Source organism: Mauremys mutica, chromosome 13 (assembly GCF_020497125.1).
Source record: "Mauremys mutica isolate MM-2020 ecotype Southern chromosome 13, ASM2049712v1, whole genome shotgun sequence".
Taxonomy (NCBI): domain Eukaryota; kingdom Metazoa; phylum Chordata; order Testudines; family Geoemydidae; genus Mauremys; species Mauremys mutica.
The window spans coordinates 54,439,955-54,454,330 of record NC_059084.1 but is presented as its reverse complement, the minus strand read 5'-3'; the positions used below and the strand labels follow the sequence as shown (position 1 = coordinate 54,454,330).

Here is a 14,376-nt window from a genome sequence, read left to right as displayed (position 1 = left end):
AGTACCTGTACACACAGCTCGCAGCGAGCATGGAGACTGACAAGTTACCAGCTTTCAGTAGAGACCTCACCCACTGCCCTTCAGGGCTAAACACCAGGGAAGCAGTATCGGAGGTGTAGTGAGTTTGTCAGGTCTGAGACAGGACTGGCTTGTGAAGGACAGTGAACACTTCGCTGATTGGCACCAATGGGCCTCTGGGCCACAGAGCGCTGGGAGCCAGGACTGCTGGGTTCTATCCCTGGTTCTGGGAGGGGAGTGGGGTCTAGTGGTTAAGGGGGGCGGTGTTTGGGAGCCAGGACTCCTGTATTCTATCTTAGCTCACGGAGTGGAGTCTAGTGGTTAGAGCAGGAGGGTTGGGAGTCAGGACTCCTGGGCTCTATCCTTGGGTCTGGGAGGGGAGTTGTGTCTAGTGGTTAAAGGAGAGGGGATGGGGTCTGGGAGCCAGGACTTCTAGGTTCTATCCCAGTTCTCGGAGCAGAGTGGGGTCTAGTGGGTTAGAGTTGCGGGGGATGGGAGGCAGGACTCCTGGGTCCTACCCCTCTCTGTGCTGTGTCATTTCCCCTCTGGGGCTGCAGAGTTGTAGCTCCCAGCTTGCAGCATCACACGTGCTGCCACATCCCGTTTGCTTGGTCACAGACTCACCGGGGGGCTTCTCAGAAACCCTCCCGCCACACTCGCTGTGATCAGAGCTCACGGCTGCTCTGCCCACCCCCATCCTGTTCACGGCTGGGCCACCCTGAGAAAGATCAAAGGGCCCTGTTCCCACCCGCCACTGAGATCCGTCAGCGTCACCCCCAGCCCCCAGCGCAGAGCCACAGGCAGGGAGCGGAGCGTGGGTGGGGCCAGGTGAGTAAAAGCCCCAGATGTGCCCAGCTGTGAGCCAGCACCCAGAGCAGCCCTGGATCCTGCTAGGCATGTGTCCACCGGGACCTTTTCCATTCAGTGGTGCATCATCCATCCAGCTGTGCAGGAACCTGCTGGGCAGCATCCATCCAGCTGTGCAGGGTCCCAGCCATGCAGGATCCATCCAGCTGTGCAGGGTCTCAGCCGTGCAGGATCCAGCCAGCTGTGCAGGGTCCCCGGCTGACGCACGGCCTGTCCTTCCCCCCAGCCTGTGTAATTGGCTGTGGTTGGAAACTGAGATGCCTGAGCCCTGCACGTGTGTGCGTGACCCTGAGGTCCCCCCCACGCCTCAATCAGTTGGCAAGAGCAAACGAGCAAATGCCCATTTACCAAAAAAGTCCGGTGCGCCCCCCTAGCAGGGCGTGGAGGAACATGTGTGGGGGAGGATGGCATCACAGGGTGTCAGGCAGCAGGGCTTGGGGGTCAGCCCCAGGTAGAATGGAGCTTGGAGGGGTTAGGGGCCAGCCCCAGCCCCTGGCAGCAGTGTGGGGAGCTGGGGTGAGGGAGGAGCCAGCCCCTGTCCTGGCAGCAGCATATGCAGCTCGGGGAGGTGGGGGTCAGCCCCTGGCTGCGGCATGGGGAGCTGTGGGGGAGGGGTCAGCCCCAGTGGCAGATTTAGAGTTAATGGGGCCCTGTGCTCAGCATTTTTGGGGCCCCTCCTTGGGACCCAGCCAAGAAAAAGAACATTCTCTCTTATCTCTCCCCCACCCCGTTTTTCATTCTTTTTTTCTTCATCCTCCTCCTATAAGTAATAACAAGTCAATGAAAATAAAGTGAGGTAACTTGATTGGTTTTTTCCACAGAGCACTTGAAAATCACTGGGGGTCTCAGCGGGCCACTTCATGATCTTTCCAAACACTGTTTGTACTGTTAGCTAACTATTGCAAAGTGCTTTGGATAAGAGCCCTTTATAAAAAACATGTAAAAAAACATTGGGGTGCAGGGTCTGGCCAGGACTTGGGGTGTGGGAGGGGGCTCAGGGCTGGGGCAGGAGGTTGGGGTGTGGAGCACTTACCTGGGGCAGCTCCCATTTGTTGCGAGGGGTGCAGGTGGGAATGGGGGGCTGAACTAGTCAGGGAGGGCAGGGGGCTGGGAGTGTATGACAGGGGTGCAAGAGTCAGGGCTGGGGGTGCAGGGTCTGGCCAGGAGTTAGGATGCAGGAGGGAGCTCAGGGTTGGGGCAGGAGGCTGGTGTGTGGAGCGCTTACCTGGAGCAGCTCCTGTTTGGTGCAAGGGGTGCAGGTGGTAATGTGTGTGTGGGGGGGTGCAGGAGCTTCTATTTGGTGCTCAGGGTGGGGGTGGTGCAGGAGTCAGGGCATTGGGTGTGGGGGGGCTGGGGATGTGTGGGGGGTGCAAGAGTAAGGGCAGGGGGCTGGGGGTGTGGGCTGGGGTCATGGGGTGCTCCCAGCCACCCAACCTGGCCCCTGCCCTGAGCAGCTCATGGTGCGGGGGGTATGTGTAGGGGGAGTGCGGGGGCCCCACCTTTGCTCTGCTCTGCCCCAGTTCCACCCCCTGATCCAAGGCCCCCTGCCCAGGGGCAGATCCAGACCCCAGCATGCCAAGGGCATGCTTGGGGTGGCATGCCGCGGGGGGCGGCAGGCGGCTCCAGTGGACCTCCTGTAGGCGTGCCTGCGGGAGGTCCACCGGAGCCATGGGACCGGCGACCGGCAGAGCACCCCCCGTGGCGTGCTGCCGAGCTTGGGGCGGTGAAATGGCTAGAGCCACCCCTGCCCCTGCCTCTTCTCCACCTCCTCTCCGGAGCGCACTGCAACCCTGCTCCTCCCCCTCCCTTCTGGAGCAGGAGGAAAAAGCTGTTAAGTGGTGGGGGAACCGCTGGGAGGGTGGGGGAGAAGCAGGACCATGGCACGCTGGGGGAGGAAGCAGAGAAGAGGCAGGGGAGGGGGGAGCATTAAGTTGGACTAGTTGGTGCGACTGGAACCTGGTGGGGTGATTCCCATGACTGGACAAAATCAATGCTTATAACCTATTCAGGAAGGATCAAGTGGACAAAAGGAGGGTGGGAGGGGCACTCTATGTTAAAAATCGCACCACCTGTTTCCAAGTGACAGATACCATGGAAGTAAACGATCCTTAATGCTTATGGATTGATGTTCTAGCTGATAAAGCACAAGAGGGTATATTAGTTGGTGTCTGCTACAGAGAACCACATCACACCATGGCAGAGGATGAATGGCTCCTTCTGCATTTGTCTATAACATGCGTTAAAAAAGCTGTGTCATCCTAGGTGACTTCAACAGAAGGACATTTTCTGGAGTGCTCATCCTTTCGGCACTAAAACATCCTCAGAATTAATCAGTAGTACAGATGATGATTTCCTAACTCAAAAATTGTTGCATTCACCATGGGGGAAGTCTGTCCTGGGCCTTGACTTGACAGATACAGAGGAACTGATCACAGAACTAGAAATTAATGATACCTTAGGTGCGGATGATCTCGGCTTGATCACATTTATAACGTGCAATCAGAGCAAAGTCCAGCCCAGTGACATGAGTGCGCCGTGCTTTTAGAGGGCCAGTTTGACAAAGCTGAAAACAATTCTGAGCCAAATCAGCTGCAAGAATTTAACCAGAAAAATGTGACAACTAATTGGGAGTTCTGGAGGAATTCTGCACATCTGCGGATGGGCAGAATTCATGCGTCCCGCACATTCCTGCCCAAGAAGTTCTGCAGTTCCACCTTTCACCGACCAGAGGCCGCTTTGGTGCCAGAACAACCAGCTGCATGAAAGCAGACGGCGGTTCTGTTACCACAGCAGCCTCTGGCGGTCAAAGGTGGAACTGCAGCACTTCTGAGGCAGTTGCATTTTCGAGGTGAGGGGAGGGATTCCTGCATTAATATGCCTAGTAAGGAATCAATTTGTAAAAAAAAAATATTCCCAGAATCTTCTTTTTTGGTCTATATTGTTACAGACATGCTGGCTGACAGATATTTTGAAGTAAATTACCAAAATAATTGAAACTGGCATGATTATGTTGTTTTATTTTGACAAATACAATATGCAAAATTTTGCAAATTTTTAAAATATTGTGAGCAGAATTTTTAATTTTTAGCACATTTTTTTTTGGCACAGTATTCCCCTCGGAGTAGGAATTGTTGCAGAAGACTTTACTAGATGCCTAAAAAGCCACAATCAAGGAATGAGCCTGTGTTAGTTAAAAAAAATCAACCTGTGGCTTCCTTTTATTTTCTTCATTCAGCTTGCAAGGCCACAGTGCTTCCTCGCAGGTAGCATTTCCCAGGAGGGAGAGGGGCATTCCCCAATCCTTTGTCAAGTGACAGTTCATGCTGGCCCATCTAGTTTGGATAGTCCTTCAGGGTGGGTGGAGTAGGGAGTAGAGGGGAAATTCAGGTGCCTGGGTTCCCATGGTTAGAGCAAATATTTTCAGTGCTATGAAGCAAAACTTACCCTTTTCCTTATAGCCTGGAATACAGACGTTGCACGTGAGATAGCTGCAGACAGGAACTTTGCAGCATTTCACAGTCTGAACACTACCTACACTCTTGCCAGACTCATCCCTCTTTTGAGCAAAACGAACACGCAGGCGAACAGTCTGGTCTCCAGCTATGAGTTAGTTAGTTAGCGGTGCGGGCCAAGGGATGTGCTGGCCGCTGCTTCCCACAGCCCCCATTGACCTGGAATGGCGAACCGCGGCCAATGAGAGCCGCGATCGGCCGAAGCTGTGGACACTACAGGTAAACAAACTGTCCTGGCGCACCAGCGGCTTCCCCTGACAGGCCGCATGCCAAAGGTTGCCGATCCCTGTTGTACTCCAGGAAGGACTGACAGTTCATTCCCGTATGAACGGGCGGTCCCCAAACCATGAGATTTGCAGGGCGGTCACTCCAAGCCCATTATCCGTAGGTGTTAAGATAGGGACACTAGCCCTGAACAGCCTTGTATGCATGGCTCCCGGGGACTATGAGGCTTGACAAGTTACAAGCTTTCAGTAGAGCCCTCACATGCCACTTTTCAGGGCTAAATGCCAGGGAAGCGGTGTCTGACGTGTAGTGAGTTTGTCAGGTCCGAGACTGGAGTGGTTTGTGAAGGACAGTGAACACTTTGCTGGTTGGCACCAATGGGGTCACAGGAGGATGGGAGCCAGGACTCCTGGGTTCTGTCCTTGGCTCTGCTGTGTCATTTCCTCTCTGGTGCTGCACAGTCACAGCTCCCAGTTGTACGGCATCACAGAGGCTGTTCCATCCCTTTCGCATGGCCACAGACTCACCGGGGGGCTTCTCAGGACCCCCCCCCCCACTGTGGTTGCCGTGATCGGGGCCCATAGCTGCTCTGCCCAGCCCCACCCTTCTCACGCTGGGCCACATGAGAAAGATCAAAAGGCCACGATCCCACCCACCACCGAGATCAGTGGCCGTCACCCACGGCCCCCACCACAGAGACATGGGCAGGGAGCTGAGTGAGGATGGGGCCAGGTGATTAAGAGCCCCAGATGTGCCCAGCTGTGAGCCAGCACCCAGAGCAGCCCTGGATCCTGCTAGACACGTCCCCACCAGGGTCTTCTCCATCCAGTGGTACATCATCCATCCAGCTGTGCAGGGACCCAGCTAGGTAGCATTCAGCCAGCTGTGAAGGATCTCTGCTCATGCACGGCTTGTCCTTCTCCTCAGCCTGTGTGGTTGGCTGTGGTTGGAAACTGAGATGCCTGAGCCCTGCATTTAGATGAATGTGTGAGCGACCCTGAGGTTTCCTGCTCCCTTGATCTCCCCCAAGCTGAGTCTATAAAGGCCCCAGGGCTGAGGCAAATACACCGTCCCTGTACTGACTGCAAACATGCAGATACAGATCTTGCTCCTGCTCCCCATGGCCTTTCTCCTGCCCTCAGGGACTTGGGCTGGTGAGTATGGCTGGGATTGGAGGCCCTGAGGCTTTAAGTTCAATGGCAGGGTCTCAAGGCTGGGGTTCAGTGGGTGGTATCTAGGGGCCTGTGACAGTCTGTACCCCTATGTTCACCCCTTTTACAGGACTATGATACGTTTTATACAAAGCATGTCTTGTGAGATATCATCTAAAAGCTCATAATTTGCTAATCACTATTTTCCTGGTAAAATACATGTGGCGTGTAAAGTTATACGTTTCTACTGCATGGTGTTTCTACAACATGTTCCAAGTCTGGGGAACATCCACAAACCAGATCCCCAGAGACAAAACGCCCACTGACATCTCAGCCAGGTGTCAGTGTATTCAAATGGACCATCACCTGGCTAAGTGGCCATTCTTGAGAAGGAAAGAGGACATGGGTGAAAAATTTACATCTTGTCAAAGACACAGCTTGGGTTCCTGGCTGCACAGACTTTCAGTCTCCTGAACCTCAGCTGGAGATGATTTTCGAAGACGGGAAAGAACTAGAAGAAGGGGGAGCAGGTGCCCCAAATGAGGTCTCCCTTTCTCTCTACCCACGGAATTCACAACACTGGAAGTGCAAAGGAAGCAGCATTGGACTGGGAGAGGTATCCTAATTGCAGGCAATTCAGCCAGCAAGATTGCAGAAATATGTGCTGAGAGAGCTCTCACAGGGCACAGTTTGTATGAAATTTATCACCGTCCTGTCAAGGGGTGAAAACAGGGGTAGTGACTGTCACAGGGGATTGGGTCATATTGTCTCATGCAGCACTGATACCGATCAGTGTCACCCACAGCCCATGTGAGGAAGAGCGGGGGAAGGGTAGAAATAATCCTTTGGAACAGTGACAGCAGCAGCGAGCTGCCCTCAAGGGTAAAGACCCCATGTGACTGTGCCCCCCATAAGGCTTTAGGGACATATGCTAATGCATGTATATATGACATGACTGGAATATGTCTTATGCTACATATGCCATGTAACAGAGCTCTGTAAAGGTTATGATCTACTGAATACATTCCTCCTATTTGTATGCATGTACCATTTTTGTACTTAAAGTTAGGAATATTGGCTGTATACTTGCTTGATTTCTAAGTAAGCTTTTTAAGGCATTTGGTCAGCTTCTTCAGAAAGGAATTTGCAAGTTAAGTGCCCAATCAAGAAGCATTTAATGCACAATGGATCTTGGAAGGCTCCAATCCACATAAGAAGTCTACTTGAGGATGTTCAAGGAAGCATGTGAACCATGATTGCTACCCTGTAAGAAACTCAGTCATGCAGGGACATGTGACTTGCCCATGTGACTCCAAAAACTCCATCTTGGAGCTGGACTTTGATAGGAAAGAGGAGGGGGTCTCCCTCCACAAGAGAAAGGCTATTTAAGTCTGTGGGAGACCCCTCCATTTGTCTTCAGCTGGCTAAAGAGAGAGCCTCTTCACCCCCAAGGGATACCTGAGAGAGACTGGAACAAAGGACAGTAACTACAGGGGGTATGAGTGATTGCTGGACCCAGACTAGAAGGAGGCTAGTCTGTAAAAATAAGTTTACTGGGTGAGATTTTTATCTGTATTCAGTTTCTTAGACATAGACTGGCGTGTTTTACTTTATTTTACTTGATAATTCAGTTTGTTCTATCTGTTACTACTTGGAACCACTTAAATCCTACTTTCTGTATTTAATAAAATCACTTTTTACTTATTAATTAACCCAGAGTATGTATTAATACCTTGGGGGAGGGGGTGAGCAAACAGCTGTGTATATCTCTCTATCAGTGTTATAGAGGGTGAACAATTTATGAGTTTACCCTGCATAAGCTTTATACAGGGTAAAACAGATTTATTTCAGTTTAGACCCCACTGGGAGTTGGGCATCTGAGTGTTAAAGATAAGAACACTTCTGTAAGTTGCTTTCAGTTAAGCCTACAGCTGTTAGGGGATGTGGTTCAGACCTGGGTCTGGGTTTGCAGCAGTCTAGCGTGTCTGGCTCAAACCAGGAAGGGCACTGAAGTCCTAAGCTGACAGGGCAGGAAGGCAGGGGCAGAAGTAGTCTTAGCACATCAGGTGGCAGCTCCCAAGGGGGTTTCTGTGATCCAACCCACCACACCCCGTGTCTCATTCTCCACTTCCTGAGCCAGCCAGTCCCCCACCCTTGGGCCATATCAGAGCCCACGCCCCCTGGAGGTGAATGACTTCCAGCAACTCAGGTATCAAAATTGGAAACAGGAAGCCCAGTTGTGCTGGGTTCCAGATGTTGCACAGCTGTTAGCATGTGGCTTTCCAAAGCATGAACTTTCCACATCACTGAAAGAGGCAGGGGCCTGTCAACTAAACCCCAGGGGATCTATTCTTCCTTTTATCTCCCAAGGCTGTCCTCTGGGGTGCACTCTGGCTAACTCTGGGTTGGGGGGTGGTTGTCTTAGGCCGAGACTGTCAGAGGTGCCTGGGAGATGAAACCATTTATCTGAAACCAGAGGGTCCAGCTCCTAGGGAGAAGATAGGTCAATGCTATTGTTGGGGGTTGGGTTAAACCTTGAAAACCAACCAATATGAGGTCCTGGTGCAATCCTCTAGATAAGTGGGTGAACGCCATCCTTGGGTGTGTAAGCCAGGGGAGGTAGGGTCACTTCTGGATATGGGCTTGGTGAGACCACAACAGGAAACTGTGTCCAGTTCTGGTGTCCACACGTCCAGCACGATGTCGTCAAATTGGAAAGCACTACAAGAACAAGCCAAGATCTGGAGACCCTGCCTGGCAGGAAGATCTCCAAGGAGATCGATTTCCTGAGGGTATTGGAGGTGAAGAGGTGACTCGGCCCCCATCTGTAGGAACCTCCATGGGGTGCGGGTTTCTGAGAGCAGGTGGCTCTTCAACCTCTCTGGCAAAGACAGGACAAGACCTGACTGCTGGGAGCTGGAGTCAGCAAAGTTCTAACTGGGACTAATATGCAAACATTAAACATGGAGCCAGGGAAACAACTGACTTGGGGCCGTGGTGGAGTTGCTGGGTGGGTTCTGGCTCTGAAGTATCCAGGGGGCCAGGTTGGATGATCACAATTATCCCTCCTGGCCTGGAAATCTATGGGGCTGGGTATTTAGGTGCAGAGAAGCCCCAGGGCATTTCTTACACCAGTAGTAGGGCTGAGCAGTGATAGCCACTTCCCCAGCCAGGCTGGGTGGGCACCAGAGCAAAGGAGACCCTGCCCCCGACGTGGGTGCATCTGTGACCAGAGTTTTCCTGGCCCATCCAGGGTGGGGGTTTCCAGGCAACAGGGTACGTGTCCCTGTGGTTGCCAGGCCCTGCCCTCCCCGCTCTCTGCCTGGTCCATATAACCACCCTGGCTGAGGCAGAGGCTCCGTGCCTGGGCCTGGGTGGCTCTGATGATGCAGCTCTTGAGCTGGGCCTGTTCCCTGTGGCCTTTCTCCTGCCCCCAGGCCTGGACTGGTGATTGTTGGGGGCAGGGGGATTGGGGCCTGTGGGGAGCAGGACCCTGACCCAGCAGGTCCCCTTGGTCCTTTTGGTCAGGTGCCAACCAGATTATTGGAGTTTCTTAACCCTTTAGAGGTAAAGGAGGGATTTTATGCTACCCTCAGCTGTATGTTCATGACACTGACCAACTCCCAGTGTGTTTGGTACGATTCCCCACCCAGTGAGGGATAAGCTTCAGATTTACCCTCTGGCCCCATGGGGTGTCAGTGGGGGAGAACAGAGCAGGGTCAGGGTTCCAGGCACAGGGATCCCCCAAGAAGAGTGTCACACCCCAATTCCCGCCTCCCCCCAGGGAGTCTCCAGGGAAGGCAGATCAGCATTGTATGTGGCTAACACTGTTGCAAGCATCGCAAATCATTTGGGGAGGGTCAAAGGTGTGCAAGTGGGGAGTGGAAGTTTCCTTTGCAGATCACGAGAGGCCGAGGTGGGGAGAGAAAGAAGAAGAGCAAAGAACGGGTTAACTCCACGCTCCTGCTAGGCCCGAAGATAAAACACTAACTCCAGCCAGTTCAAGGCCACAGCGCACATCTGATTCTCGGCTGCTGGCCAAGAATGAGGGGGGCCCGGAATGGAACAGACACAGTCCTCCGGAGCCAGCCCATAACAAGCGAGACAAGCGGAGGCCAGCACAGAGGAAAACAACGAGAACAACAGAGGGTAGCCGGTGTGTTTTGGGGAAAGTCGAGGAGACCACAGAAAGCCGGTTTGGACTGGCACAAAAAGCACCAGGAGCAGAGGTCGCGAAATGGAACATCCCCAAAGGAACCCAGGACTTAAAAACCCTCCTGAGAGCTGGAGCAATTCGGAGAACACAGCAGATTCTTGGACAACCTGGGCCTAGGACAGCACTCCCCTCCACCCCACCCACTCTCTTCTTCTTCTGACGTTACACCTAGACCTGGCCAGTCTGGGTCATGCATGTGTGAGTATGAAAGTGGATTAGGGCCTGGGGGCATTAACACTTTCTTTCTTCCCCTGAGTGACATGGGAACAGCCCCAGCACTCTCTGCTGTTATTTTATTTTTTTATTAATAAAGCTTTAAAATCTAGATGCTTGATGCTTTTCGTCATCTCCTCCCCAAACGATCCTGTGGCGTCAGCCTGATCAACTGACGGTCCAGGCAGATTGAAATGGTAAAATCTGTCACAAGAGCATCACGGGAGGGTGCAGGGGGGGGGACGTTGAGGTTGTGGGGACTCCCCTTTGGGATGGAGAGCTCAATCCCAGCCCGGCCTAGGGAGATGATGGTTTTTATATATGAACCTGGTCTCCCCACAGGTGAGATCATCGGGGGCCGGGAAGCCAAGCCCCACTCCAGACGCTACATGGCCTATCTGGAAATCCAAGTTGGGCAGGTTAAAAAAAAGTGTGGCGGGTTCCTGGTGAAGACAAACTTCGTGCTGACGGCTGCTCACTGCAATGGAGAGTAAGTGCCTCTGTGCTGGGGATGTCAGGGCAGGTTGGGGTTAGCGTGTGATGGGGGAGCCGGGAGCTCTGGTGCCGTCGTAGGTTGCAGGGAAGGAGCAGTTAGCAGGACAGGCTGGGAGAGCGGAGCCCAGGGGTCTGATCTGCTCAGGGGGCATTGGCGTGTCTCTAAGGGCCTCCGCAAACCATGGTCCAGATCCAACACTGGGTAAATCAAGGTGGGGTCTGGCCCCATTGCCCAGATCGGGGCAGGGAGGGACTCACAGCCCCAGGATGGCTCTGTGGGGCTCTGGGCTGCAGGGAGCTGGGCATACACCTCTGTGTGGATCTAGCTGGGCTGCAGGGGAGCTGAGATCCAGGGGCTGGGAGGACAATGGGGAGTGAAGGAGCTCAGGGGAACAGCACAAGGGGCTGGGGAGACACAGGCTGGGACCCCAGCACCACTGGGCAGGGACTTTGTGCCACAAACGGCACCACTAGAGGGGAGAGGCCCCTTGTGCCATTCCCCCTCCTCCTCTAAGTCAGCCAGTCCCCAGCCCTGGGGCCGGATCGCAGCTGGCAATGTGCACAGTGGTAGATACGCTTTTCCAGGCCAGCAGATGAGTCTGGGATCATGGCCTGAGAGCCCCAGGCTGCCATGTCCCCTCCATATCACTGATCATGTGGCAGACTCACATGTGCCCATCCCCCACCTCACATACACTCCTGCCCTTATGCCCCATGGATTGTTCTTGGCTTTTATAGCAAGATTATTGTCAAGCTGGGAGCCCATAACATCAGTGAACAGGAACGGAGCCAACAGAAAATCCCGGTGCGCCGCCGGATCCCCCACCCGCAATATGACAAGAAGACCCTTAACAATGACATCATGCTGCTGCAGGTATCATCCACTTCCCATCACCCCCGCCCCCAGTGACCTCACACTGCTGCTGGTACCATCCCATCCCATCACCCCACCCCCAGTGACCTCACACTGCTGCAGGTACCTCCCCCATTCCATCCTCCTGCCCCCAGTGACATCACACTGCTGCAGGTACCGCCCCCATCCCATCATCCCACCTCCAGTGACCTCACACTGCTGCAGGTACCACCCCCATCCGATCTTCCCAGTGACTTCACGTGAAAACACTGGACACATCTCCATTTTCCTCTGTTGGAACATGTTGGTCCCTTTCAGGTCCAATCCCTGTGCTGATCTGGTTTCCTGTTTTCCCTCATGCCCATGGCAGCTGTCACGCAATGCAGTGCTGAATAACTGGGTGCGGCTCATCCCCCTGCCAAATGCCAAGTCCAGGGTGAGGCTGGAATCCATGTGCAGCGTGGCTGGGTGGGGTCGGACTGGCCGGAACTCAAGAACTGACACCCTCCGTGAGGTGGACCTTGAGGTCATGAAGGACAACATGTGTCGTCTGTACCCTGGATACAACCCCTCAGCAATGCTGTGTGTGGGGAAGCCCAGCCTGGGGAAATTACCTTATCGAGTAAGTATCCTGCTGACCTGGAGGCTCCTTGGTTCCAGGAGGTCACTGCTGGGAGGGAATTGGGAGGTGTTTTCCAGGGCTAAATATCTAATTGCACAGTGATCCCCTACCAACCTAGCCCTGCTCGGGAGATGGGGTGTTGATGCAGACATCAGACTGACCTGGACGGGTGAAGCGATAGTGAGACTAGCTCGGCACGGCTCCTACTAGCTTGGCCAAGATCCTTTATTACACATGGCTATTGATGTTCTTTCATCTCAAACCATGGCCAACACAACCCGATTCAACTCTGTCCCAAACTCAACCCCCCTCCCCAAAAAAATCCTTCCTAACTGTTTTAGAAACTGACCCCCCCAATACAACACCACCCCAAACTCAATCCTTTTCCCCAACACAGCCCTATTAACCCTACCCCAACTCAATTCTCCCAACAAAACCCTACCAACCCTACCCCAAACTCAAACCCCACCCTATGCAATCCTATCTCAAACTCAACCACTCCCAACACAAACCTGCCAACTCCACCCCAAACTCAACTGCCTCCAACACAACCCTACCAACCCTACTCCAAACTCAAACCCCACCCTACACAACCATATCTCAAACTTAACCCCAACACACACCTACCAAATCTACCCAAACTCAAACCCCACCCAACACAACCCTACCAACCCTACCCCAACACAGCCCAATCCAACACTATCCATAGCTCAAACAACACCCAGCATAACTGTACCCAACCCTTCCTCAAACTCAAACCCCACCCAACACAATACTACCCAACTCTATCAAACTTAACCCCTGTCCTGCACAACTGTGCCCAACTCCAACTCTACCCAACACTACCCAATCTCTACTAAATTTAACAACTGTCCTATCCAGCTCTACCCCATCCTACTAAACTCTACCCAAACTCATCCCTACCCATATCCACCCAATTCAAACTCTACCCAATTCTACCTAATCTAAACCCAATTCTACCAAACTCTGCCTAACCCTACTAGTGCTACATGAACAAAAAAGGAAACACTTCAACACAGCAAACATTTTTGCTGAAGTTTCCAAATTTGAAAAAAGGCCATTTTTTTACACAAAACATATTTCTTGCCAAATATTTAAACCTCCCCTACTCTTGGTGCAATCAGATCTACAAATGAAAAGTTGTGCTAGAGATGTGCAAGATGTAATTGTGATTATTTTTAATCCCAGGGTGATTCTGGTGGCCCCTTGGTATGTGATGGAGTGGCCCAGGGCATCGCTTCATATGTTGATGAGCATTTGTGGGAGCCAAGCGTGTTTACAAGACTCTCCAACTTCATCCCCTGGATCCAGAACATTCTGCAGAAACAGCATTAAAGGAGACACCCATTTTCTTGGCTCTTTGCCTGGCTAGACCAGCCATGGGCTAGCTAAGCTTTGCATGTGAAATGCAGATTATCTTCATTAGTCTTAGAAAAATGCTATGAACTGATTGGTTTCAAAATGGACTGGGGGCGGGGGAAGAGTTCGTAGATGTTGGGATAAAACCCCTTGTGTCTCTATGAGTTTTTGAACTATCCTATGGGATTCTAGAGCAGGGATCAGATTCTCTCTATTAAACCCTATCGGATGGTGCCAGAAAAACATATAGAAAGGCTGGTATTCGAGCCAGCATCCCATAGAGGGAAAAGGTGATATCCTCTTGCATCAATTTCTATTAGTGAGAGAGACAAACTTTGAGATTACATAGAGCCAGGAAAGGTTCTCTATGTGTCACAGCTCAATGCAAGGTGGAAACAGATTGTTTAACATAAGAAGTTAACACATATTTTCAAGTGACCATTCAAGCTGAAGTGGCCTGTTAACACCTCTCCAGTAATAGTGGGAGAAAGACGGTGGAAAAGGTGTGGGGGAAGGGGGTTTGGTGGGTTACAGATTGTTGTAATAAGCCATAAATCCAGTGTATCTATTCATGTCATGATTTTTTAGTGTCTAGCAAAGTTATGAATTTAAGCTCCCAGGCTCATCTTTTGCAAATGTTGTGCAGGTTTCCTTTGATGATGAGGACCAAGAGGTCCTGGAGTGATCATTTGGTGAAAAGTGTTCGCCCCTGGCCGGGTGATAAGGTCTTTTTGTCTTTCATCATTTTTCTGTGTGAGTTCATTCAAGGGTGGTGGTCTCATTTCACCCACCTACTTGTTATTGGGGCATTTAGTGCACTGGAT

General features: G+C 52.3%; 1 protein-coding gene across 1 annotated transcript; it reads left to right on the top strand.

Moving 5' to 3' along the window:
- Positions 1-5,712: 5,712 nt before the first annotated feature.
- On the top strand, positions 5,713-13,528 carry LOC123348929 (cathepsin G-like). The gene is made up of 5 exons (XM_044986630.1): positions 5,713-5,776; positions 10,545-10,692; positions 11,436-11,571; positions 11,921-12,172; positions 13,382-13,528. The coding sequence occupies exons 1-5, from the start codon at positions 5,713-5,715 to the stop codon at positions 13,526-13,528; spliced, it is 747 nt and encodes a 248-aa protein (XP_044842565.1).
- Positions 13,529-14,376: the final 848 nt, after the last annotated feature.

Bases quoted from the DNA above. Each gene is read 5' to 3' on its own strand.
- LOC123348929 (XM_044986630.1), top strand. From the start codon at position 5,713: ATGCAGATACAGATCTTGCTCCTGCTCCCCATGGCCTTTCTCCTGCCC. The intron at 5,777-10,544 runs GTGAGTATGGCT...GTCTCCCCACAG, and splicing joins GCCCTCAGGGACTTGGGCTG to GTGAGATCATCGGGGGCCGG. The intron at 10,693-11,435 runs GTAAGTGCCTCT...TGGCTTTTATAG, and splicing joins GCTGCTCACTGCAATGGAGA to CAAGATTATTGTCAAGCTGG.